Source organism: Capra hircus, chromosome 9, assembly GCF_001704415.2.
Source record: "Capra hircus breed San Clemente chromosome 9, ASM170441v1, whole genome shotgun sequence".
In the NCBI taxonomy this organism is placed as follows: domain Eukaryota; kingdom Metazoa; phylum Chordata; class Mammalia; order Artiodactyla; family Bovidae; genus Capra; species Capra hircus.
In genome coordinates, this window is record NC_030816.1 from 62,840,823 (window position 1) to 62,867,351 (window position 26,529).

The 26,529-nt window shown below is 44.6% G+C and overlaps 1 protein-coding gene across 1 annotated transcript; it reads left to right on the forward strand.

Moving 5' to 3' along the window:
- TNFAIP3 (TNF alpha induced protein 3) lies at positions 10,112-25,923 on the forward strand. The gene is made up of 9 exons (XM_005684808.3): positions 10,112-10,420; positions 13,787-14,096; positions 17,522-17,712; positions 18,348-18,495; positions 18,651-18,821; positions 19,659-19,839; positions 20,964-21,868; positions 22,939-23,120; positions 23,858-25,923. Exons 2-9 carry the CDS (start codon positions 13,802-13,804, stop codon positions 24,140-24,142), a joined length of 2,358 nt encoding a protein of 785 aa, XP_005684865.2. The 5' UTR covers positions 10,112-10,420; positions 13,787-13,801; the 3' UTR covers positions 24,143-25,923.

Sequence of the window (26,529 nt, forward strand, 5' to 3'; positions counted from 1 at the left end):
CTTGTAATAACCCTAGGTCTTATTATTATCTCCAGTTTTCAAATGCAGAGCTCAAGGCAAAGAAGTGAAGTAACTTGCCCAAGATCATTCAGCTAATAAATGACTGAGTTGAACTTTGAACCCAGTAGTGTGATTCAACCCTATACACAGATTTCCATATTAAATGTAACCCACTGGAATATTAATCTATATATAATTTTCTTGATAGAACCAAACAAGGATAAAATATTGGAAATGGAATGACTCTCAGGTATTAGTGCATCCAAATTTTTCATTTTTAAAAAATTTTAATTGGAGGCTAATTACTTTAAAATATTGTAGTGGTTTTGCCATATATTGACATGAATCAGCCATGTACATACATGTGTTCCCCATCCTGAACCCCCCTTCCACCTCCTTCTCCATCCCATCCCTCTGGGTCATCCCGGTGCACCAGCCCTGAGCACTCTGTCTCATGCATCAAAATTGGACTGGCGATCTGTTTCACCTATGATAATATACATGTTTCAGTGCTATTTTCTCAAATCATCCCACCCTTGCCTTCTTCCACAGAGTCCAAATGACTGTTCTTTACATCTATATCTCTTTTGCTGCTTCGCATATAGGGTTATTGTTACCATCTTTCTAAATTCCATTTATGTGTATTAGTATACTGTATTTGTGTTTTTCTTTCTGGCTTACTTCACTCTGTATAATAGGCTCCAGTTTCATCCACCTCATTAGAACTGATTCAAATGTATTCTCTTTAATGGCTGAGTAATATTCCATTGTGTATATGTACTAAAGCTTTCTTATCCATTCATCTGCTGATGGACATCTAGGTTGCTTCCATGTCCTGGCTATTATAAACAGTGCTGTGATGAACACTGGGGTACATGTGTCTCTTTCAATTCTGGTTTCTTCAGTGTGTATGCCCAGCAGTGGGATTGCTGGGTTTATGGCAGTTCTATTTCCAGTTTTTCAAGGAATCTCCACATCACTTCATGGGAAATAGATGGGGAAACAGTGTCAGACTTTATTTTGGGGGGCTCCAAAATCACTGCGGATGGTGACTGCAGCCATGAAATGAAAAGACTCTTACTCCTTGGAAGAAAATTTATGACCAACCTAAATAGCATATTGAAAATCAGAGACATTACTTTGCCAACAAAGGTCCATCTAGTCAAGGCTATGGTTTTTCCAGTGGTCATGTATGGATGTGAGAGTTGGACTGTGAAGAAAGCTAAGCACCGAAGAATTGATGCTTTTGAACTGTGGTGTTGGAGAAGACTCTTGAGAGTCCCTTGGACTGCAAGGAGATCCAACCAGTCCATTCTAAAGGAGATCAGCTCTGGGTGTTCTTTGGAAGGAATGATGCTAAAGCTGAAACTCCAATACTTTGGCCACCTCATGAGAAGAGTTGACTCATTGGAAAAGACTCTGATGCTGGGAGGGATTGGGGGCAGGAGGAGAAGGGGACGACAGAGGATGAGATGGCTGGATGGCATCACTGACTCAATGGACATGAGTTTGAGTGAACTCCAGGAATTAGTGATGGACAGGGAGGCCTGGTGTGCTGTGATTCATGGGGTTGCAAAGAGTTGGACATGACTGAGCTACTGAACTGAACTGAACTGAACACTGTTCACAGTGTAAGAGCGTTCCCTTTTCTCCACCCGCTCTCCAGCATTTATTGTTTGTAGACTTTTGGATAGCAGCCATTCTGACCAGCGATGGTACCTCATTGTGATTTTGATTTGCATTTCTCTGATAATGAGTGACGTTGAGCATCTTCTCATGTGCTTGTTAGCCGTCTTTATGTCTTCTTTGGAGAAATGTCTGCTTAGTTCTTTGGCCCATTTTTTGATTGGGTCATATATTTTTCTGGAATTAAGCTGCTAGGAGTTTCTTGTATATTTTTGAGATTAATTCTTTGTCAGTTGCTTCATTTGCTATTATTTTCTCCCATTCTGAAGGCTGTCTTTTCACCTTGTTTATAGTTTCCTTCGTTGTGCAAAAGCTTTTAAGTTTAATTGGGTCCCACTTATTTATTTTTGCTTTTATTTCCATTACTCTGGGAGGTGGGTCATAGATTTATGACCTGCTGTGCTTTATGTCAGAGAGTGTTTTACCTATGTTTTCCTCTAGGAGTTTTATAGTTTCTGGTCTTAGTGTTTAGATCTTTAATCCATTTTGAGTGTATTTTGGGGTATGGTGTTAGAAAGTGTTCTAGCTTCATTCTTTCACAAGTGGTTGACCAGTTTTCCCAGCACCACTCATTAAAGAGACTGTCTTTTCTCCATTGTATATTCTTGCCTCCTTTGTCAAAGATAAGGTGTCCATGGGTGCATGGATTTATCTCTGGGCTTTCTATTTTGTTTCATTGATCTATATTTCTGTCTTTCTGCCAGTACCATACTGTCTTGATGACTGTAGCTTGGTAGTATAGCCTGAAGTCAGGCAGGTTGATTCCTCCAATTCCATTCTTCTTTCTCAAAATTGCTTTGGCTCTTCAAGGTTTTTTTGTATTTCCATACAAACTGTGGCATTATTTGTTCTAGTTCTGTGAAAAATACTGTTGGTAGCTTGATAGGAATTGCATTGAATCTATAGATTGCTTTGGGTAGTATATTCATTTTCACCATATTTATTCTTCCAATCCATGAACATGGTATATTTCTCCATCTATTTATGTCCTCTTTGATTTCTTTCATCAGTGCATTGTAGTTTTCTATATATAGGTATTTTGTTTCTTTAGATAGATAGATTCATAAGTACTTTATTCTTTTCATTGCAGTGATAAATGTAACTGTTTCCTTAATTTCTCTTTCAATTTTCTCATTGTTAGTGTATAGGAATGCAAGGGATTTCTGTGTGTTAATTTTATATCCTGCAACTTTCCTATGTTCATTGATTAATAATTTTCTGGTGGAGTCTTTAGGGTTTTCTATGTAGAGGATCATGTCATCTGCAAACAGTGAGAGTTTTACTTCTTCTTTTCCAATCTGGATTCCTTTTCTTTTTCTGCTCTGACTGCTGTGGCCAAAACTTCCAAAACTATGTTGAATAGTAGTGGTGAGAGTGGGCACATTTGTCTTGTTCCTGACTTTAGGGGAAATGCTTTCAATTTTTCACCATTGAGCAAACTTTTCATTTTATAAATGAGCACACACAGTGAGACCAATTAAGAAGGGGAAAAGTCATCACTTGGCTTAGCTGAAAGTTCTAAAGTTCCTAAAGTTTCTCAAAATGATTTCTATCAGAAATTGCTCCCTTTAAAAGTTAAAAAGTAAAACAAATATTAGCTCATAAAATACCAAATAAAGGCTTACAGTAAATGACCATTAGCTTAGGAGGTTATTTACATTTTCTCATGGAGAGTTTTCCATTCACATCAACTGATTTAGCTTTAGAAAGACAAACTGAAAGCACAGCCACATGCAGAGTTTTGCATGGATAGTTCAGTCATCACAAAACAAACTTCTGTAGTTAGGGAATAAGACATAACAGGTTGTGCATTTCTAAGCGATTATAGTTAAAATGCCCAGGGCCAAGAATTCTTCAAGCCACCCAAGCAGTACAATAATTTTCCTGAAGTTCAAAGCTAGGAATGTATATATGAATTAAGCTCTTTCATTTAAAAATGTTTGTTTTTTTAAAAATCTCAAATCCCATGTGTGCCCAAGTTTGAATGCTTGACATCATTGAGAACGAACCAAAGAATTACTATTTGGTTCAACCAGAGAAGTCAAGAGCCAACCATGAAAGCCTCAAGAATCAGGGTATTTCTTCTTAAGAATTTATTTCAGAGCTAAAATGCAACAAGTTGAGTTTGCAGGGTGGGGCATGGGTAGACTTCTGTAAAATGTCACGAAAGTCACTCATTTCAGGAGAAAAGCTACACTTCATTTGGGGATAAGGCATGATGGCTATCTAGCCATTTTTCCTAGGGAATTGAATGTGTCTCAAGACAGTTTCAGCAGATGTAGTTCATGTGTGAAAAACCCAGGCAGATTCCAAAGCATATATTTAAAATACAGCAATTGTGAGCTTTCCTTCTAGGTTTCTAAGTCTTCTCTAATAAAAACTAGAAATTAGGTAAGCTAAAGTCTTAGGGCTTTATGAAAACAGAACCAGTTCAGAAAACAGGAGAGTTTTTTTCAGTAACATAAAACAAACAAAATGTTAATATTTTTGCATATGATAAACTTATTTACAAACGAATTTTTTAAAACTAAAGTGCATGAATAAACATTTTAAAATTCATAAACATTCTCCTGGGAGACTAGTCAAGTCCCCTATAATTAAGAGAATAATAGACATGCATACCTAACAGAGGGTCCTTAATGGCACCCCACTCCAGTACCCTTGCCTGGAAAACCCCATGGAAGGAGGCGCCTGGTAGACTGCAGTCTATGGGGTCACTAAGAGCTGGGCACGACTGAGGGACTTCACTTTCACTTTTCACTTTCATGGAAATGGCAACCCACTCCAGTATTCTTGCCTGGAGAATCCCAGGGACAGGAGAGCCTGGTGGGCTGCCGTCTATGGGGTCGCACAGAGTCGAACATGACTGAAGTGACTTAGCAGCAGCAGCAGCTGATGTTTATTCATTCAAATAAGAAAGAATAAAATGTCTAGCCAGTTCATCTCAGGGACACAAACATACCCAATGCACATGATGTTAAAAATTAATAAATTTGTAGACCTTTTTTCCTGTTCATTTATTTTCAGTTTATGTCATAGAAATACACCTATTGAACCTAGGAGTTTAGAGCTAAAGTCTTTCCTCCCTTACAGAGTGAAGAAGAAAGGGGAATGTAACTACATCAACAAATGTAGACTACTGTCAGTGAGTAAAAGAATGTGTGTACATGTAATAGAATATTAAACCCATGGTCTCTCTTGAGATCATGGATCCTCAGAATCATGGAAATACAGCTGCTTCTCCAACTTGCAAAGGTGCTCAGATTTTCCACCTTTAAGTTCTGGGAAGTTGTGGTGCCAACAGGAATGTTTCTCAAGAAATGTAACACGTTGCAATCTGGTTTCAAAAATTGACGTGAATTGACTTATTAATTCAGCCAGTCTCATAAAAAAAAAGTCCCCCGGGGAGAGAATGAAAGCCAAAATCCATTTTTTATGGAGATGGTGAGATAGGTGAGGAAAGAAAGCAGAAGTTACAAGGAGGCAGAATTGCAGGCACTGCAAACTGGACAAAGGGAATTGAGAGACAAATGAAGAAAAGGGGGGCACATTGAAGGCAAATTTTCATAATGGCTTGTGCTATTCCAAATAACAAGAACTCAATTTATTTCAGTTAGCATCCAGCTTACTGCTGAACCCAACCCCACACGTCAACTGGTTCCTAATAACACCCATTTTAGATCTTTTGGTCATCATTCATATTGGGTCATTAATAGCAGCCTCCACAGAAACAGAAATGAAATCAAGAATTGAATATTTATATACATGATGTCAAATAAAATTCCTTTGCCAAGTATTTCAGCCAAGAGTTGTCAGAAAATTAAACCAGAATTCGTTGAGGAATGGATCTTCTGACAAGTTTTGGATTTCAGCACTGCAAGCTTTCAGGCAAAGGAGGATAAAGAGGAGTTGTACTTGGCACTAAACCAACTTCCTCCCTCCTAGTGGAGGGTCTTTGTTCCTGTTACTAGTGACTCACTGAGTTACCTCAGTGAAGTAAGTCCCTTCCTCATGGTGGGTCTTGGTTTCTCTATTCACTGCAGATAATCCCTATAAAGGACTTGAAGTTCCTAGATAAGAAGTAGAATTTCAGGAAAATTTGGCATCCATAGAGCGATGAAATCTATGACATCATTATCCCAGTTCTCCTTGGAGTTATAGCCCACAAAGAACTTCTATTGTATTCTCAAAACTAGCCCTGACAATAGCCTTGAAAGTATAAACATCACACTTGAATAATCTCAAAACTCAGCCCAGCATTACTAAAGTTTGAAACAAGATTTAAAGCTACCCTGCAATAAATAAATGCCATACTTACACAAGGCTATTTCAAAATACATTTAATATGGATTTTCTTTTTCAACAGAGCACAATGCTGGGAAGAGTGGAATAATTGTACAACAGACACAAAATGTTCAATTTCAGTTTAACCTATGATTGCCAGGCCTTAAAATTCCATACACTTTCAAAACTACACTGTGGCTGTTTCTTAAGAAAGACTCATGAACTGAGTTTGAGGTGAGCCAGGTATACGTCCTCTTCTCAATTATGAAGACTGCCTCTGTCTACTCAGGTTTCTCCTGCCCCTGCCCCCGCCCCCCTCTCCACCTCCCTCTCCACACTGCCACCACTATCTTAGGATGTACATCTTTTTCATTATGTGATATAAGAACACAAGCCACAGGCACAGTCCCACAGACTGTGTAACTCCAAGAGGTCAAGTGTGCTCTCTGTATGAAGTTCATGACATGTGAATGTTGGCACCACAACAAAAATTACACACAACTTGGAAATCTCCAAAACACCCCCACATAACCAGAATTCCTTTTCTTTCTGATAAAGAGACCTTATTTTTCTCCTGTGTGTCCACTCAGTGTTAATAATAGTCCTTTCTCTTTGCAGAATTTTGTTCATCTTGGTAAGCTCTGTCACAGAAATCAGTTCCTTGTAGGAAGGAAAGTTATAACCAACCAAGATAGCATATTCAAAAGCAGAGACATTACTTTGCCAACAAAGGTCCATCTTGTCAAGGCTATGGTTTTTCCAGTGGTCATGTATGGATGTGAGAGTTGGACTGTGAAGAGGGTGAGTGCCTAAGAATTGATGCTTTTGAACTGTGGTGTTGGAGAAGACTCTTGAGAGTCCCTTGGACTGCAAGGAGATTCAACCAGTCCATTCTGAAGGAGATCAGCCCTGGGATTTCTTTGGAGGGAATGATGCTAAAGCTGAAACTCCAGTACTTTGGCCACCTCATGAGAAGAGTTGACTCATTGGAAAAGACCCTGATGCTGGGAGGGATTGGGGGCAGGAGGAGAAGGGGATGACAGAGGATGAGATGGCTGGATGGCATCATGGACTCGATGGACATGAGTTTGGGTAAACTCCAGGAGTTGGTGATGGACAGGAAAGCCTGGCATGCTGCGATTCATGGGGTCGCAGAGAGTCGGACATGACTGAGCGACTCAACTGAACTGAACTGAAGGCTTGCCTAGAGAATCCCATGGACAGAGGACCCTAGCAGGCTACACTCCATAGGGTCACAAAGAGTTGGACACGACTGAGCGACTAACACAGGCTTTTATATCTCTTCGATTTCAATGCACTGCCCAGATTTCCCCAAATTTTTATCTCCTTTCCCAAAAGAAGTTTCTCCTTCTATACTCTCCCTTCCTCTTCCACTCTTTGTTTCTGATTTACCAAGAAAATTTTGATTGGTCTTGCCCATGTGTTAAGTACTAGAAAGGGAAAAGTGCAGAGCCAGATCTCTGATTCAGAAGGTGGAAAGAACAGTAAAAACTAGAGAAGGGCAGGACTAAGAAAGCATCCTCATAGAGACCATCATTCTAGTGGTAGAATTATGGAAATAGGGGTAGAGCTAAACTGACAGTCACAAACTACTCTGCCTCTGACTGCCATGAAAGAAAGTGAAGTTGCTCAGTTGTGTCTGACTCTTTGCGACCCCATAGACTATAGCCTACCAGGTTCCTCTGCCCATGGTATTTTCCAGGCAAGGATACTGGAGTGGGTTGCCATCTCTTTCTCCAGGGGATCTTCCCCACCCGGGGATCGAACCCAGGTCTCAAGCATTGCGGGCAGACGTTTTACCATCTGAGCCACCAGGGAAGTCCTAACTTCCTGACTGCCATGACCTCATTACAAATCCTCATCTTGGCAGACAAGATGGTACAGCAGTGATCTCAGGACAATTGGAAGTGACAGATATAACCATGGAGAGGCTTGTTGCTCCTGCTATTGCATTCCTAGCTCATGAAACCAGACAGCAGATGTAAGCCAGAAAAGGGATAGTGGAAGCTACAGGGGAGTTGAGGGGCCATAGCCAGGCAGCGATGCACAGGAGCTGGCAAATACTGTTTTCAGAGGATCACAAGGGGAGAGTGGTATGAGGACTGGGGATATCTTTTACATCCATCATCTTTTATCAGCTTTCCTAGCTCAGAAAGTTTTCTGAGGATAAAACCAAGCCCTGTCTGGCTCCCAAGACCACATGCTGCCCCGGGCCAGGGTCCATGTTTTGCTAAGTGACTGCCATAGGCTTACGAGGTGGGGCCCCTACAAACAGGGGCCCTGAGACTTTAAATCTTATAAGCTCTCTTCTGAGAGTGATTATCAATAGTCAGGACCTAACAGTGTGGGTATAAGGCAGGCTCAGAGCCAGTCATGGCTCTGTCACTGACTGATCGTGCAGACTTTGGGCAAATGGCTTAAACTTCTTAAACGTCGATTTCTTCATCTGCAAAGTGGAACTGTGAGGTTTAAATGGCAGAATGCAAACAGCCTACAACCTGGCACGTAATAAGGACTTGATAAGTATCATCATCATTATTACTATATGCTTGACTATCCATTGTTTCCGTGTTACTTGAGTTGAAAACGTTTGTGAATGAGAGGAGGACAAATATCAGGTTAGGAGCTGGAAAAAAAGATTCCAGTCATTGGTTTCAAATGACCAGCACCAGCCTTGGAACTTTAGTCACTACTGACTCTCACTTCTAAAAGCCGTTGGAAAAGTACCACCCCCCCATGCGGACTCCACCTCATTCTCCGCAGGTTCTTACTTCTTAGAAAAGGAGTATGATTTTCTAACTCAAAACCTGAGATATACGTCCTGACAAGTACTCTTAAGTCTACAAGAGGACAATGGTACGGAATACTTCAGTCTGGTTCTAGTTTAATCATGCTAGAAAATGAGCCCAGCCAAAGGGGACACTAAGGCAATAAAAGGACTTACTTAGTGGCTCTCTCTCCACAACTCCAAGACGGCTGACACCTATCTATATTCCACAAGACAGTCGCTGGGTGAAGACAGTGCTCTTAGCATGCTGCTTACTAGGAGAGCTTAGTGATGAAGAACCAGCATGCCTTCGCAGGAGATATGGGTTCCATCCCTCGGTGGAATATCCCCTGGAGAAGGAAGTGGCAACATACTCCAGTATTCTTGCCTGGGAAATCTCATGGACCGAGGAGCCTGCCCGGCTACAGTCGATGGGGTCACAAGAGTAGGACATGACTTAGGGATTAAAACAACACCAATCAAGAGTAATAGTAATAAGTATTATCAGCCATTGACATCTTGAGGAGAACTATTATCAAGATCCCCTAAAAGGACTCCGAATAACAGCTTAGGGGAATGTGGCAAGGACAGCAAGGAACAAGAAGTGATTTGTAAATTGGTATGATACCTGAATGTGATGCCACCCGGACCCCTGATACGCAGAAATGGAGACGGGAAATCAATCAAGTGACGGAGGGAGTTGGTAGCGGTTTTGATTCCTAATTTTATCTAAGTCTGGTTTTGCCCCTGTGAATTTCAGGGCCTTGAGGTCTGACGTCACCTCCAGGTAGCCTCCCACCAGCCTGGGGTCCAGGGATGGCAGGAATGCAGCGGGTGAGGACCAAGAGCTGTGACTGCATCTTTTTCTCGAAATCCCCCCAGGGGCCCAGAGTTGGATGCTCCCCTACGGGCTCATCACGTGTGCAGCCCAAGCAGTGCAAACCCAGCAGAGGTCTGTGGTCCCCGGGCGCTAGGGTGGTTTTTAGGGTTTTCTTTCTTTATGATTTCCCTTCTTGTTCTCCACAGTTGATGATTTTCTGCAGAAAAACGGCTGAGAAAAAGAACCTATTTCATTTCCAGTTCCCATCACTGCGATTTCCACATGGATGTGACGTTCAGTCCAGCTTCCGAAATGCCCAGTTGACTCACGCGGGGACACCCCGGGGCGGGGCGCAGGAGTTTCTCTGGCAGCGCGGCGGGGCGGGGCGGCGGGGCGGGGTCGGGGCGGGGCGGAGTGCATCTGGCTTCCCGCTCCTGCTGCGCCTCCTGCGCCCCCTAGCGGCGATATCAGGGCTGCGGGAGTCTGGGGCTCGTGTCACGTGACTGGAAAGTCCCTGGGTGGAAATCCCCTCTGTCCGCGGGCGGTAAAACAGAAAGGGAAAAAAGAGAACTGGCAGTCGGCAGCCTTCGCGGCGGCCAAGTGCGACAAGCTAGGAGGCCTTGGGGGCGGAGCGGCGAGAGCAGCCGCCGGGAAGACTGAGGTGGCAGCAGCAAAGGAGATCTACAGCCCCCGGCCGGCCCGCCGGAGAACTAGACCGAACCAGGCGTCCATGGGGAGCCGCCTCCACCCGGCCCCGACCCGAATTGCGACCCCAGTCTGCGGTGCACGCTTGTCCTGACCCGGACTTGGGATTTCTGAAGAGGATCGCGCGGCCCGAAGAGGTAACCCCGCGTCCCTGTGCCTTCTGCCACGGGCTCTCCCGGGACAAGGGCTGCGGGTGCGAATTTGGCAGCGACCCGCGCGCTGGCCCCGTCGACTTGGCCTGGTTTTGCCGCTGTCCCAGAGGGAAGTTTGTTGGCCGTTTGTGACCCCTGTAGGTTCTGAGCTGCTGAGAGTGCAGGTGGCCGCCAGATGTTCGGGTGACAGCCTGTATTCTAGGATCCAGCCAACTGTTCCTTGCAGCTCATGCAGAGAACTTGAACGGCAGTTGCTTGGGGGAGAGTCGCCCCCCGGAGCCGCTTGGTCCGGGTGGTCATCGGTGCTTTGCTCTTCGGCTTGTCCCTTTTGGAGTCGAGCTCTGCATGCTTACGGCCACGTAGACCTTGCAGAACCGCCTGGCCTCTTTCCAGACTGTGCAGCACCGGTCCAGAGGGGTGGGATGTCGCAGCGGCAGCAAAACCTAGGGGGCGGGGGGCCCGGTCAGCTCTCCTTTCCGGGAGGGCTTGCAGACACTCAGAGGGCAGCAGTGTCAGAGAAGTATGCATGGAGCAGGAGGTCGTCCGCCTGCCTTGGGGGGTGACTCCAGTTTAGAGCATCTGCAAGCCCCTACCCCCAAGTCAGACTGTCTTTGTCAGCCGGGGTCGTCCCACATCCTGCCACCTGGCCTTTCAGGAAAGCCGCGGTATTAAGTAAGGAAGGAGCGCAACTCTTGTTGAGACCGCTTTGTTTTCAGTTCTCCCTGCCTCTGATCTTTCCTCGGAAAGCCACGCTGGTCAACTCTCTCAGAGCAGCCTTTTGGGAGAACCAGTGTTTGAGTCCTCTGGACCAGAGCCCCAATGTCCCAGATTATTAAGCAGCCAGTTACTGCTTCATTCTTGTGTCCTAAGGTGCTGCTTTATTTTGTTGTTTTCAATTCTTTGTGCAATTTTTGACTTTTTGAAGTAGTACTTTCTGAAAATTTAATATCTGTTGGTAGGCCAATGAGGTATCAGAAACATGAAAGAAATGTTATAGGTGATATTGTCTTTGCGAATAAGGACATTACATTCATAGCTCAGAAATTCTTTATCACAAGTCAGATTATTCTTTAATCTCAAGTGTGGAGAAGTCTAAGTCCTGGACACTTAGGCAATGGGCATTGATTTCTTTTAAGGAGGCAATGCTGCAGGCCATTCAAGGCTACACCAATGAATGAGGTGACACTGGGCTGTCAGATATTGACATTTGCATGTCTTGCCTGTGGTTCTAGCGCTCACTGTTTGAAAGATCTTAGGTGCAGAAGAGAATAACAGAAGAGTCAGAAAAGCAAAAAGAGGCTACACCTAGTTTGTTTCGGATCATCTTGCCTGTCTCCATGTGAGAGCAGCAGGCACTGCAGCCACAGGTGTGGTGTTGTGAGATTAACAAGGAGGTGGATTTGGAAGACAGGACTTTTTTAGGCAAAGCCCTGCCCTTGGATGGTGTGGGAGCTACCTGAGCAGGACCAGTACTGCAGGTGCTGTAGCTGGAGACTATGATAGTCATGTGACTTCATGCTGGGGAATAATGTTATCTTTGATCTTTTGCCTCAGCACCAAGCTGATGGTCAGGCAGTAGAAGTATGTGGTCAGGCCATGCTTACTGAGTGATGGGTGGACAAATGAATGACATCATGAAAGAGGCTTTTGCCATGCCACCAAGGGGGAGCATGTGTGATGTTTTTGTCCCTTAGTTGTGTCTGTGGCCTTGCCATGCTTTTGCCCAATTCCACCTGCAAGGAATGTCTGACGTCAAAAAGGAGAGATTACCATTTGACCCAGAGAATGACTTCTTCCAGGCATCATCTAGCTAGCAGATTCGGAAACCTGATCTAAATCTACCACCAGAAGACTCCTCAGAAGGAACCTTGGAGTCATCTAGTCCGCCTGTCTCCCTGGAGTGGGCCATGAGAATTTAGACCATTTTATTAATGTCTTTAAGAAAGCTGAGACCTACCCCAGACAGGCTTTCTTGTAACATAGGTTTCTTCTCCCTCTTAACTTGGTTTAACTTCTTTGTCATCTAGAGTCTTGCCCTTGAAAACAGTATGCTAAAGGACTGGGATTAACGATCACAGTGAAACTTCCTAGAGGCTCAGTTCGTGCTCTGAAACTGTCTTTGTCCTCATCTTGGAAATTTGGATGGATGGCAGGGCACTCTGCTCAGGGTCAGTGAATGTCAGCTGGCTCTCCACAAAGAGATGAGCTGTAAAGTCCCACGTTAAATCGATTCACATCTTCCTATGCTATTGTCGTGGATTGGAGATGCTGGGGTTATCCCCCTCCTCTTTCATTTGTTCCGAGTGGCCCCCTCTGGCTGCAACTTCTTTCCTTGTCTGCTTCCAAACTTTTATTTCTTTCCACTGGTTGATTGTGCTTGAAGATTTCAGGATGAAGACAGGGTGAGAAATCAATCTGAGTATTGGTAGCTGGAAGATGGTGATAAAATTGGGTTGGCTGTTGAGTTTAAGTAGTACAGTTAATTCCATCATTGCATAGAATTATTCTATGCTTTTACTATCTGCCCTTGGAAGTATAGGATTTATTATTCTAGTATTGTTATTATTCTAATTCTTCTTCTGATGTTGTAAAGTTCAGTGAAGAGGTTCTGAAAGACTGCTGTTTGCTCTTAAAATTGGAAAGCATCTTGCTGGGAGTAGACTTTTTTGTTGGTTATAAAACATTCAGTTTAACTCTCTATGTAAATATACAAATAGCATTTTATAAGTAAATGCTTTATAAATGTTCCTTTTGGGGACTATAGAGAAAACTCCAATCGACAGCCTACATAGCAGCATAAAATTGCAGGATTTCTCACAAAATATTTGTTGTCTTTCCAGTATAGGGAGGGAGTGGTTGAAAGAGGTAAATCAAGACATGGACTAAAAAGAAGGGTTGCTTGGTGGTGCTCTTAGAAGAGGAGCTGACTTGTCAGGGCTACATTGTGCCTATAACCAGCATTCAGGGCACCTCAAATCCAGTGTTTGCCCCCAGAACAGCATCAGGATGAGATGGGAGTTTCAGTCGGTTAGAAGGCACCATACCTGTTGCTGACAGATAAGCTTGGCTCCCTGACAAACGTTACTGAAAACACGGGTTATTCCCCTCCTCCTCATTGCCCACTCCTTCTCTTGTTTAGACTAATCTTTAAAAATGATGTAACTTAAAACTGTCCAGTGTGAGTTCATCTTTGGGGCCAGCTAGTATCCTGGGAGTAGAGGTGACTAAGATCTTTTGCCTGCTGCTCAGGGTAATGACAAGATCAGACGGTGGGGTTTCCTGCAGGCAGGTATATAGGAGTCATATCAAAGTCAGACTAACAGCGTGGGGTTTTCTTTCCCTCCTCTTCAGGTATCGGAGAGCACCATGGCTGAGCAACTCCTTCCTCTGGCCTTGTATTTGAGCAATATGCGGAAAGCTGTGAAGATACGAGAGAGAACGCCAGCAGATATTTTTAAACCTACCAATGGAATCATTCACCATTTTAAATCCATGCACCGATACACTCTGGAAATGTTCAGAACTTGCCAGTTTTGTCCACAGTTTCGGGAGATCATCCACAATGCTCTCATTGACAGAAACATCCAGGCTTCCCTGGAAAGCCAGAAGAAGCTCAACTGGTGTCGAGAAGTCAGGAGGCTTGTGGCCCTGAAAACAAATGGTAAGATGTGCTTTTGTCTAGGCGTTGAGGTGGCTCCTACCATGCTGTGTCCCTATTTATTAAAAGGCACCGGGCCCAAATCAAATCTCTTAAGGCTATAGGTACCGTAGTATAGAGACACTCTGAGGGGCATGTGACGAAAGCAAGCTTGCTTTGTGAGTATTTGAATTAAGGGTGATTTCTAGTGCATGTTAGAGAGCAGAGCACACTGAACCTTGGAGAATGCATTTCTGGACACTGTGTGTGAGGTGTATGTGTAGGGTATGTAGGTATGACTTCTGTATCTAATTCTTGTGACTGTTTAATCATCTGTGAAATACCCTTCCCTCACGAGTAATGGAAATATCAAAAGGGTTTAAAAAGTTCAGAAGAAAAGCATGGTGTGAAAATCAATAGTGTTTTCCACTGTCATTAGAAAATGCTCGTGATGATGGCCTTACACTTCTTGAATCAATGGCATTTTATGGGTTAACCACTGGCTGTTGTCAGCTCCTCCCTTACCTAGGTTCTGTTGCCTGCAGTCCCAAGATACTAACTAGACAGATAAACCTGAGTTCTTAGTGCAGGTTTTAGTCCTCTATTTCATTCTTTTTAGGGATTCCTAGTACTGTACTGCATTTCTTGCTATCTGTGACTGTCTGCCCAATGGCTGTTTCCTGTTCTAAACTTCACTGTTTGTTTTTTTTTTTTTAATTATTTCCTTTGAGCAAGAGTATGCACATCACAGAAACATTCAAGCCTAGTGTTAAATGTAGAAACAAAATTCTACTTTATAAATGTAGTTAATTATTGCAAGAAGCAGTAGACTGCTTATTGTCTAGGTAAAAGCAGGAAACTCCTGTCCTTAGATCAGTGACAATCCTAAACCATCCCAATTATTTTGATTGATATACATCTAAGGGCAAAATAATACATCTTCATTTACAGTGAGACCAGATGATAAGTATGTTAAATGAATTGGTACATTCACTTTGGCTGTTTTTGACTTGGGTAACTTGGCACGATTGAGGGACATGACTTTTTGCTTGGGTTTTGGGGGTTAAGTGCATCACCTCAACATCGTGCTTTTATTTTTGAAGCATAGATTCTTAGAAACATAGAAAGAAAACGGAGGCTTCCTAGTGTTTACACTGGTTTTGGCATTAAATCAAGAGATGCTTAGAAGTAGGTAATTATGTTAAGTCATCATCAAGGGGTTTATATTCCTGACAGTTTGTGGTTTTAACTCTCCCATTTTGTTACAAAAAGAGGTGGAGTCAACTTGGGAGAGTTGAAAAGAAGAGATTCTGCCAAATTAGAAATGTGGTAATAAGAAAAAAACCATTTTATATGAACTGAACTGGGATTTTAGGTTCAACTTGCTCTAGTTCCTTAAGGAAAAAAATAGAATATAAAACGTAAATACTTGTCTTGCAAAGATATGCATTTAAGTCAAGGATTCACGCTACAAATAAAACTACAAAGCGAGTGCATTTTGATATCATTTTCTGAGAGACGGGAGTTTTTAGGCTCAGAGTCCTTTTATTTCACCGCTTACAAGAAAATTCCTTAAAAATCTGGAAAAGAAAGAGAAGATATTTAGGGGAAGAGGAAAACAAACGACTTTTCCTTTCTAATTTTTATTAGCACCATTTTTTTTTTTTTTAAGTCTTCCCCCTATAGGAAGGCTCTTCAAAGTCAATGGTCTATTTGGGGAGGGGGTGATTCACAAGTTTGCATTTGAGGATATGAGACTGCGGTGAATGAGGAAGGGAGTAGGTGGCATAAAATTGAAACTTCATTTGAAAAATTCCAGCGTCTATTGGCTGCAGCGATTTCACTTGTATAATGAGTAGCCCTATTCCAGCTCACCCTGACCACACCCACTTGGAAAGTCCAGGGTGCACTTCGCATTTTAAATGTCTGCACACCAGAACAAAAAGTACAATAGCTGTTGCTCAATTGCTAGTCAAATAATTTAGCACTGGGGAATTCCAGATGTTACTTAGGGAATTTTATGCTGGTGCATCTCAATAAAGAACTGAAAGTAAGCACAAGAAGAAGAAAAAAAGCCTTATCTTTGCTCTAGATTTTGCAAAGGGGAAATTTCAACAGCTTGCAATTGTTGCCACACTTCTGCCAAGACACAAGGCTTGAGCGATCTTTTTGGTTCATTTGTTTGAATGTTTATTTAGCTAGTTTTTCTGACTATGTAAACTGAAAGGATATTGGCTATGGATATGTTTGAGGGTGTTGTTGTTGTTGTTTACAGTTGACTATAATTAGGACATGATAAAATTTCAAATAGCTTCATTGCCCCATACAGCAATGTAAGGAAATAATTGAACGTTTCTTTATAAAAACAATTATGCACTTCCCAGAAGAGCCTAAGGAGTTAACTTTTTTAATATTAAACATTTCTCCGAAACATTTATTCTTTGGAGGCCAAAAAAAAAAATGCCATTTCATGAGTTGTGGATTTTTAACCTATAAAAGTAACAAAGTGACAGATTAAAATTAGACCTGTCTTTTTCTCAAAAGGCTCAGAGTTCTTAAAGTGCCAGCCGTAAACACTGAATCAATTTTCAAATGTAGACATCTAGACACTCTTTAACTCTGAAAAGGGACTCTAATTGCTAACAGGCGGGTTCACACAAGGCATTTATGGGAGGTGGGGGTGAGCAGGCTAGTAGGTAATTCTGTCTCAATCCCATTTTATAAATCAGGAGAGGAAACTCTCAGGCCCTGCTTGCTGTGGTGGGCTGGTCAAGTCATTTACCCCTGAGTCATGGCCAGACGGTCCCTGTCTAGTAAGCGGAGCCAGACCAGCTTCCTGGTTTGAGCATGTTGCTCTGGGTGTTCTCTCTCAGGGTCAGAGAGCAATAGGACCAGCATCTGAGCCAGAAGATCAAGGCTTGTTAGAAAGGAAGGGACTTCAGAGATCATAACCCAATACCCTCATCTCACAAAGAGGAAAAATACTCAGAGGTTAAAAAATTCCCCACCGAGGGCAGAACCAGACTGGAGTCAAGGTCTCCAGACTCTCAGTCCTTGGTTCCTTGGGCTTTGTTAGTAGCATTCATTAAACAGAAGAGTTACAAGAAAGATTTTTTATTTTTCCCTTAAAGCTGTCATCACCTAGTGAAATGTTACCAGCTGGTCCTTTGACAGGGAGGTGGGAAGAGGATTCAGGATTGGGAACACCTGTATACCCATGGCGGATTCATGTTGATGTATGGCAAAACCAATTCAATATTGTAAAGTAATTAGCCTCCAATTAAAATAAATAAATTTAAATTAAAAAAAAGAAAGAAACTAAACCATTGGCATTTCTCGCAAGCACTACTGGGTCCCCACTTACGGTAGCAGAGAGGCTGGTTTATTCTGGAAACCTCTGCTAGGCCTTAGATGCGGATTGCTAGAATTTGCTTCCCTTCTGTCCTCAGGTGACGGAAACTGCCTCATGCACGCGGCTTCTCAGTACATGTGGGGTGTTCAGGACACAGACTTGGTCCTGAGGAAGGTGCTCTTCAGCACCCTCAAGGAGACGGACACGCGCAACTTTAAATTCCGCTGGCAGCTGGAGTCTCTTAAGTCTCAGGAATTCGTGGAAACTGGGCTTTGCTACGACACCCGGGTATGTTGGGGTTCCTCCTCAAGCATTTATTGACAGAGCTCCATGGTGGGAAAACTGCATCTCTGGCCAGTCCCTGCTGTCAGGGAGCATATGGTTTGCTGGGTCACGTGAACTTGGCTAAGCAGAGTCAATGGAAAACACCAGAAACCTCCCATGGGATGAACCCAAGGCCCTTGTCACTGCTGGGAGGCTCCCAGGCAGCATCTTCCCAGCTGGAGAGTCATTCTAGAATGATCTTTCTGATCACGGGTTTCCCTGTGGCATTTTGGCTGTTTGGGGAGTTTGATGACCCTTGCTTGCTTTACTGAGCCCATCAGTCAGATTCAGAGGGCACCTCCCCATCTTCGGTCACAAGGCTGGGACTCTGTGCACAAGGAGCTCGGCGTGGTGTTTCAGCAGGGATTTTTCTGAAAGCAGGTGCTGTCCCCCTGCTCCTCTGCTTCTGAGTTTGCCTTGTAATGGGAAAAAGTAAAGGAAGAAAACCAGAATTGGGGGGAAAATGGGTGATCATTTGAGTGATGATCCTAAGAAAGGGTAAAAGTAAGCTCAGTGATACCAGTGAATAATTATAGAGTGGAGCCAAAGTTGTTTTTTAATGCAGAATGCATTCAATAGTTTCTTTCCTCTCCCCTTAGAATTGGACCGATGAATGGGACAACCTCGTCAAGATGGCATCCGCAGACACACCTGCAGCCCGAGGTGGACTGCAGTATCATTCACTGGAAGAAATACACATATTTGTCCTTTGCAACATCCTCAGAAGGCCAATCATTGTCATTTCAGGTGAGATGCCTGCTGATGGCTTCTCTGTATTTAGGTGCCTTTCAGCTTTAATCCCTTACCTCTTAGCGTGACCCAAGTTCCAAGCACCCATAGCTAAATGGACTCCCATGAAAGTCTCAGAGGGCCTTATCTTTTCTTTCTCTTTCCTTAAACAGACAAAATGCTGAGAAGTTTGGAATCAGGTTCCAATTTTGCTCCTCTGAAGGTGGGTGGGATTTACCTGCCTCTTCACTGGCCTGCCCAGGAATGCTACAGATACCCCATTGTGCTCGGCTATGACAGCCAACACTTTGTACCCCTGGTGACCATGAAGGACAGTGGACCTGGTGAGAAAACCAAGCATCTATTCACATTTGTAACTGCTTCTGAATCCTGCTACACCCTGTTCTTACTGAACGTCAGGGTTTGCTCTTTGGCTCCTTTTTGAAAGCCTCATTTAAGTATATTAGTTTTATTTAAATATAGTATTCTGTCATTTGTTTGATTAGCAACAATAATGCAGTCACACTAATCATAATGCCCCCCCATCCCCTCTTGTTTTGTGTGTCGTTTGGGACCGACTTTGAGCATGTTAGTGGCAAATAGGAGATAATGTCTATTACTGCCACCATTTCTTAATTAACCCGTAATACAGTGCCTGGCCTGGGGCAAGTAAATGTCTGGCAGGCTATCTATTACTGTACTAGCTTAATGTGGAACTAATAGGGTACTTTATAAATGCTTTAGGTACAATATTTTATTTCATTTCATCTTCACAGCATCCATGTGGATGCTATAAGCACTGATAGCCTTACTGTACAGATGAGGCACCTGAAGCTCAGAGAAGTTAAGTAACTTCCCTAATGTCACAGAGCTGGATAGTGGCAGAGTCAGAATCTGAACTCAGGTCAGTCTGAATCTGAAGTGCAGTAATTTAACCAGTAAGACCCGCTGCTTGGAGGCTGCTTTATATTCTGTGAACTTCCTGGAAACAGTATATTTTATATTAGAGTTTAGCACAGTTTGTTTCCCCATTTGATTTTGTGGCTAGATAATACTTTTCCATTCTGTAGTTGTATCCTTTCTGCATTTTCAAAATGCAGTCATTTTATATATATATGACCTCACACAAAATCTTGTTTAGTAGAATCATTTTGCTTACGTGCTATTTCTTTTTCCCTCAGAAATCCGAGCTGTTCCACTTGTTAACAGAGAGCGAGGACGATTTGAAGACTTAAAAGTTCACTTTTTGACAGTTCCTGAAAACGAGATGAAGGAAAATCTCCTGAAAGAGTACTTGATGGTGGTAGAAATCCCCGTTCAGGGCTGGGACCATGGCACCACCCATTTAATTAATGCTGCAAAGTAAGCAGTTTGTTTTTGGCTCTCTCCTGTGTCATCTTTAAGCTGCTTCTGCCTCAGAGACCAATAGTAAAGTTATTTGAAGCCAGTTTCCTCCAACGTGAAACAAATTTAGGGGCTTGTGTGTGTCAGAGACAATCAGCTTAAGTGGCAGTGACTTTGGTTTTCAAATGCAAACAAGGAATTTTTCCAGAGGCTTGTCCTGTGTATCTGGATGCTTGGAAGCCAGCATGGTGGCTTCAAAAAGTGCGTTCACATCAAGGATACTTTTTTTTCTTTTAATTGCCCTAGTGCTAGACTAACAAGTGAAAATTCTTAGAAACAAAAGCCTCATTCTCCTGGCTTCTGGGTAAGGCAGACACATCACATGCAGGCTGGGCTGTAGAATGTGTTTCTGTAGCAGCCACATGAGTTGGCCACGTGGATCAGGGAGGAGAGACCCAGAGTGCGGGTTTATAGGTATCAAGATTGTAAACACTGGCTTGATGATAAAGAGATGCCTGTTTCCTAGAACTTGAAATGCGCAACACCGAGAAGGCCTAAGCTAAACAATTTCTCAGCGTGGAGATGAACAAATTTCAGTGAGTCAGAAGTCAGCACGGAGTGCCTGTGGGTGCGTCCGCCTCTTAGTTACTGCTCATGGCAGTTAACGCTGATAGGCACCAGACGCACATTTAAAATTAATAGCAGCAAAATACGGAATGCAACCTTCCCGTATAGTTTGCGTTGGAAAGTAGACTTGTCCCAAATGAATACCCTGAATAATGTTTCAGTAGAAATTTAATCTCTGAGAATTTAGATAGTACAAGTAACTATTTCAAAGAGGAATAGAGTAAGTATAGAAGCAGTCCCCAAGCAACCCCTTTCTTTAGCATTATCTGTAATTTGGGGTGGACCAAAATTAATTAAATGAGACTGATTCTCAGAATAGTGATGTCTTCTCAGCATTACTGGACTGTGTTACATTAGAAGTGCAAACTATCACAGACTGCATTTCAGTGGGTGGGTAGAAAGTTATTGCCACAATCCATATTTTCAGTTTGCTCTATGAGCCAATGATGTAAAATTGTGTGTGTGTGTGTGTGTGTGTGTGTGTGAAGTCTCATATTTTTCCTTTTGTTCTTTAGGTTGGACGAAGCTAACTTACCCAAAGAAATAAACCTGGTAGATGATTACTTTGAACTTGTCCAGCACGAGTACAAGAAGTGGCAGGAAAACAATGAGCGGGGACAGAGAGACACACACCCCCAGAATCCTCTGGACCCTTCCATCCCCCAGCTTTCTCTCATGGAAATCAAATGTGAGACACCCAACTGCCCATTCTTCATGTCTGTGAACACCCAGCCTTTGTGCCACGAGTGCTCAGAAAGGCGGCAAAAGAACCAAACGAAAGTCCCAAAGCCCACCTCCAAGCCGGGCCCCGAGCTGCTCCCCGGCCTGGTGCTTGGGACCTCCCGGGGGGAAGTCTGGAGTCCTGCGGAGCCTGCCGGAGGCCCCCACTCAGCCCCTCCGACGGCACCCAGCCTCTTCCTCTTCAGCGAGACCACGGCCATGAAGTGCAGGAGCCCCGGCTGCCCCTTTACCCTCAACGTGCAGCACAACGGCTTCTGTGAGCGATGCCACAATGCCCGGCAGCTGCCAGCAGGCCACCCTGCGGACCCCACGCGGCTTCCTGACCCGAGTAAGTGCCGAGCCTGCCTCCAGGATGTCACCAGGACGTTTAATGGCATCTGCAGTACTTGCTTTAAAAGGACTACAGCCGAGGCTGCCCCGAACCTCAGCTCCAGTGGCTCCCTGTCCTGCCACCAGCGCTCCAAGTCTGACCCCTCACAGCTGGCCCAGAGCCTGTCCCCACACGCCTGCCGCAGAGCCGGGCCCGAGGCGCCCTCTGGTCACCACTCCTCGGCCACAAGGACTCCAGGGGACAGGATGGGGACCAGCAAGTGCAGGAAAGCGGGCTGCATGTACTTTGGGACCCCAGAGAACAAAGGCTTTTGCACGCTGTGTTTCATCGAGTACAGAGAAAATAAACGTGAGTGTGATGATGGGTTTCCTCTCCTCTGTTGAAAAACTCCCGAGGAGAAGGCTGTATGCTCCTTAACTTCAAGAAGGGAGCCCCTCTGGGCCATGGGGGAGAGTGTGGCTTGCCTGGGGGCAGAATCCCAGTAAGTCTTCCAGCACGCTTGGAAGTAAAAGCACAAAAGAGCATGTTCCAAGACCCACAGAGCTCTGTGCAGAGTTCAGAGAATTTGTTTTATAAGGTCATGCAATGCAGTGTTTGTAAGGTAGAGTTCAAGCAAGACTTCTTTTGAAACTCAAGTGAACTAGAGAAAATTCAAAATCTGAAGAGCAGTAACTGAAAAGAGGGCTTCCCTGGTTTCTCCAATGGTAAAGAATCCTCCTTCAATGTGGGAGACCTGGGTCTGATCCCTGGGTTGGGAAGATCACCTGGAGAAGGGAATAGCTGCCCACTCCAGTATTCTTGCCTGGAGAATTCCACGGACAGAGGAGCCTGGTGGGCTACAGTCCATGGGGTCACAAAGAGCCTGACATGACTGAGCGACTAACACTTTAGGGCTTCCCTGGTCGCTCAGAGAGTAAAGAGTCTGCCTGTAATGCAGGAGACCCAGGTTCAATCCCTGGGTCAGGAAGATACCCTGGAGAAGGAAATGACAACCCACTTCAGTATTCTTGCCTAGAGAATCCCATGGACAGAGGAGCCTGGCGGGCTACAGTCCATGAGGTCACAACGCGTCAGACATGACTGAGCGACTAACACGCACAGACAGCTGGAAAGAGGGCGGTCTCCACTGACTACATAAGAATGCCTTTGTGGTTTTAGAAATATCAAATCTGAAAGAAGGATGGGCACTTAATGTCTCTGCTTGTTCTGTGGCTGTGACCTACCCGTTCAGCATGTTCCAAAGGGAGAGACTTGTAGAGTCAAAGATGTTTTAATTACAGTGTTATTTTTGTTGTTTAGTTTGCTGCGTGTCTGGAAGGTTGCTCTCCTAGAGTGCAGCCGGCCTAATCTGTGTCAGAAAACTGTCCTTCTGCTGGGTGGCCCATACGTGTTCCTGATGAGCCTCCACTCTCTTGCAGATTTAGTCGCTGCCTCCGGGAAAGCCAGTCCCACAGCCTCCAGGTTCCAGAACGCAGTCCCCTGCCTCGGCAGGGAATGTGGTGCCCTTGGTAGCACCGTGTTTGAAGGATACTGTCAGAAGTGTTTCATTGAAGCTCAGAATCAGAGATTCCATGAAGCAAAAAGGACTGAAGAGCAGCTGGTGAGACCTCTCGAGGGACTTCCCCGTCTCCTGCAGGCCTGGCCTCCTTCCCAGGGTGATAAGCGGGCTTTTCTCCCTGCTGAGTTCCAGGGAAAAACCAGGGGAAAGGTCAGCCTGGCCCCCAGGCTTGGACATGCAGCAGTTCCTATTGATTTTCATGGCCTAAGTTTACTTTTGAATTCATTTGAAGAAGCAAATGAAACTAGCCATGGAATAAAACCCATGAAAGCCTCTGAGAAGCCAGATGGTGATCAGAGACTTCTTGGATTTGTAGGAGAAGTACAGACCTCCTAGTGGCCAGCAGGCTTCCTTAACTAATAACTAATCCTCTGTCATGAGATCCAAGGAGGAAGCAGATCGCCCCAGGTGCCTCCACTTACTGGCCAAAAGAAAGCAAGCCTGTTGCTTGTTGGATGGTAGAGAATCTGTCTGAGTGAGGATAGCTTAGTATTCACGCAGTTACTATTCATGCAATTACTATTCACGCAGACAGAAGCTAGCCTCTGTGTTAGGGCTGGTGGTTCCCCTGGGCCTCCGTGGGGCCAAGGTCTGATTTCATGGGATGGAGAAAAGCGGTCCTTGGAGACTCCAGTCCACAGGCTGCCACCTGTTCCCTTGCCCAGGCGAATGCCCCTCACCTTACCGGGCCCTTTGTAGGACTCATACTGTCAGATGAACAGGGCACCGTGTTCTCCCTGCAACGCATGATGACAGTTCTCTCTGCTCTCTCCACCCAGAGGTCAAGCCAGCGCAGAGACTTGCCCCGAGCCTCACAGAGCGCCTCCAGGTCCAAGTGTGCACGGGCCACCTGCCGGAATGTGCTGGCCTGCTGCAGCCAGGAGCTCTGCATGGAGTGCCAGCACCTCGGCCAGCGAGCAGGCACCAGCGCCCGTCGGCCAGAGCACACCCCCGAGGAGCCCCCAACGCAGCGCTGCCGGGCCCCCGCCTGCGACCACTTTGGCAACACCAAGTGCAATGGCTACTGCAATGAGTGCTTTCAGTTCAAGCAGATGTACGGCTAACCCAACCCAGGGGGCCAACCCCAGGCCCGGAGAGGCCTAGAGCCTTAGCCCGTGGAGTGCCATTCTCTCTCGGCGCCCCAGTGCCGCTCCCGAGGGCCCTACCCTGCAGGATGGACCTGGGCTGTCTGTAAGCGGGGGACGAAAGAAGCGCTCGGTCACCGGCCAGGAATCTGAGCAAAGCGTGTGACAGGCCACGGGTTGCACGGGGTCAGCCCGGAGCTGCTGCTCCTCCTCCCCTTCCGAGCAGACGGCTGGGAACCTCCAAGCCAGGACTGCCCCACCATCTTTAGAGAAAAGGGAAAAGACGCAGGATCCAGCTGGACTGGAAAACCCAGAGCCAGTCCCCTGCCCTCCCTCAGCGTCTCTCGGAGACCGGGAGCTGAGGCCTCAGGGCCCTCAGGCCCTCTGCTGGAAACTCAGGAAGCTCAGGGAGCACGGACAGACTCAGGGCGTTAGTCGGTCTCGGTTTCTCCCTACCGGCCTCACTCCTCTCCCACGGACACGGCAGAAGCAGAACCATCCACAGACTGTGATGCTGAGGCTGAACACATTCATAAAGAAAAGCAAATCAGCTGCTCTTTGCAATACGCACCTTTCAAGACTCAGAACATCTTAGCGGGCAGATGTGTAACTCTTGGTTACAGCTGTCTTCTGAAGTTAACTCGAACTGAGGTGTGCATACATTGTGTACATATATCACGGCCCCTTATATTCTGTATGAGGGAAATTTTTTTTTTTTTTTTGGTCATGTTGAGATGCTGCCCTAGAAGTTTTAAGTAAGAGGACTGACTAATAGTAATAACCTATTTTCTGGTTGTTGTTGAAGCAGGCACCTCTCCTAGACATAGCTTGCATGAACTCCACCAGCTGCTCTGTGAAATGGAAATTCCTATGTAAATCACTTTATTTATTTTATTACAAACTTTAAGGTTATTTAAGTGAAGATGTTTCTTCTGGTCTTCAGAAAATGCTGTAGGGTCCTCTTGAGATAACATAAGACTGACTATCAGAAGCAGGCAAGTTCCTGATCATGGTGGGGGAGGTGGCCTTCTCCATGTACTCTGCTTGCCTTCCCTAGGAAAGAAACAGTCTCTTCCACAGTAAATCCATTGAAATCTCACGCTTTCTCGTGAGACTTTTGGCCAGAGCCACTTCCCAGCCCTTCAGTGAGAAACTATTCTCCACAGTGTATAAATGGTTCTGTGTATCCTACCTCCTCAGAGAGACAATTGGGAAGGAGCAGAGATGAGATCAGGGAAGGTCACGGGGAAAGATGTTGCCTTTGACGAAGGGTTTGTTTGCTGTGTTAATGCTGTGTCCTGGGGTGCAGGGCAGTGACCTCGCAGCCAGCTTAGCATTGGAACAGCACAACCTTGTAACCATGAGTATGAGGAAACCTCTCTCTGTCCTTGGCCTGCAGCTTCTCTATGTGTTTTGTGTTACTGTCATACTTGTGCTAGGAGAAAAAAAAGGAAGCACATTGTCCCCAGAAGTAAAGGCTGCTAGTTTTTGTTGTTGGTCTGGACTTATGACCTGAAAATCTTGGCAATCTGTACCTAATGCTCCATAGCCTTTACTGGTCTGACATGATGTGTTTTCCTCTTGAGAATCCATACACCTTTTCCCTTGGCATATCCCTTTATGTCTTTCTAAAGATTTCAAATAAACGTCAGTGTTTTCATTTAGTTCTTTTAAAGTTTCTATTTTAATATTTTATGTGTATCAATATTTTCATTCTTAATGTGAATAAATGGAATTATTTATGCTTATTATACAAAACATTTGAAATTTGCACATTTAATTGTCTCTAATAGAAAACCGTTGACTCTCCTCTATTGGCTTTCTTCAAGTCTTCCTAAATTTAAATGTAACTTTTCACAAAAGTCAAAATTAAAAAGTAAATTATTTAAGAGCAAATTTGGATGTTTTCTATTTACGAATGATGAAAGGAAAGGGCCCCCCATATTAAGACCATGCTTCCCAAACAGTTGTTTTAATGTGCACTGGTCAGGGGGTACATCTCTCACCCATGGGTAGTAAGAGAACCTGCTCTTAAGGGTAAGGCCTCTGGTTTAACAGGGAAGACACTGAGACCCAGAGGGGAGGTGGGCAGGACCTGCCAGAGCCTGTTCCCATGAGATGCTAGGTCCCTGTGCTCCTACGAAGGCTCCTGCCTTCAGCCTTACTGAAGTGTAGAGAGTGCAAAGAGGAGCAGAGAGAGACAGAAAGGGAAAGAAATCAGAGGGGAGGAAGGAGTGTAAGACTCCTGGGTCAGATCTCAGAAGACGTGACCTACGGCTGTGATGGCCGTGAGGACTGGTGACCCCAGTGTCCTGGGAGATTATAAATGGCCCAGTCTTCCATCCAATACAAGTATGCCCATAGAA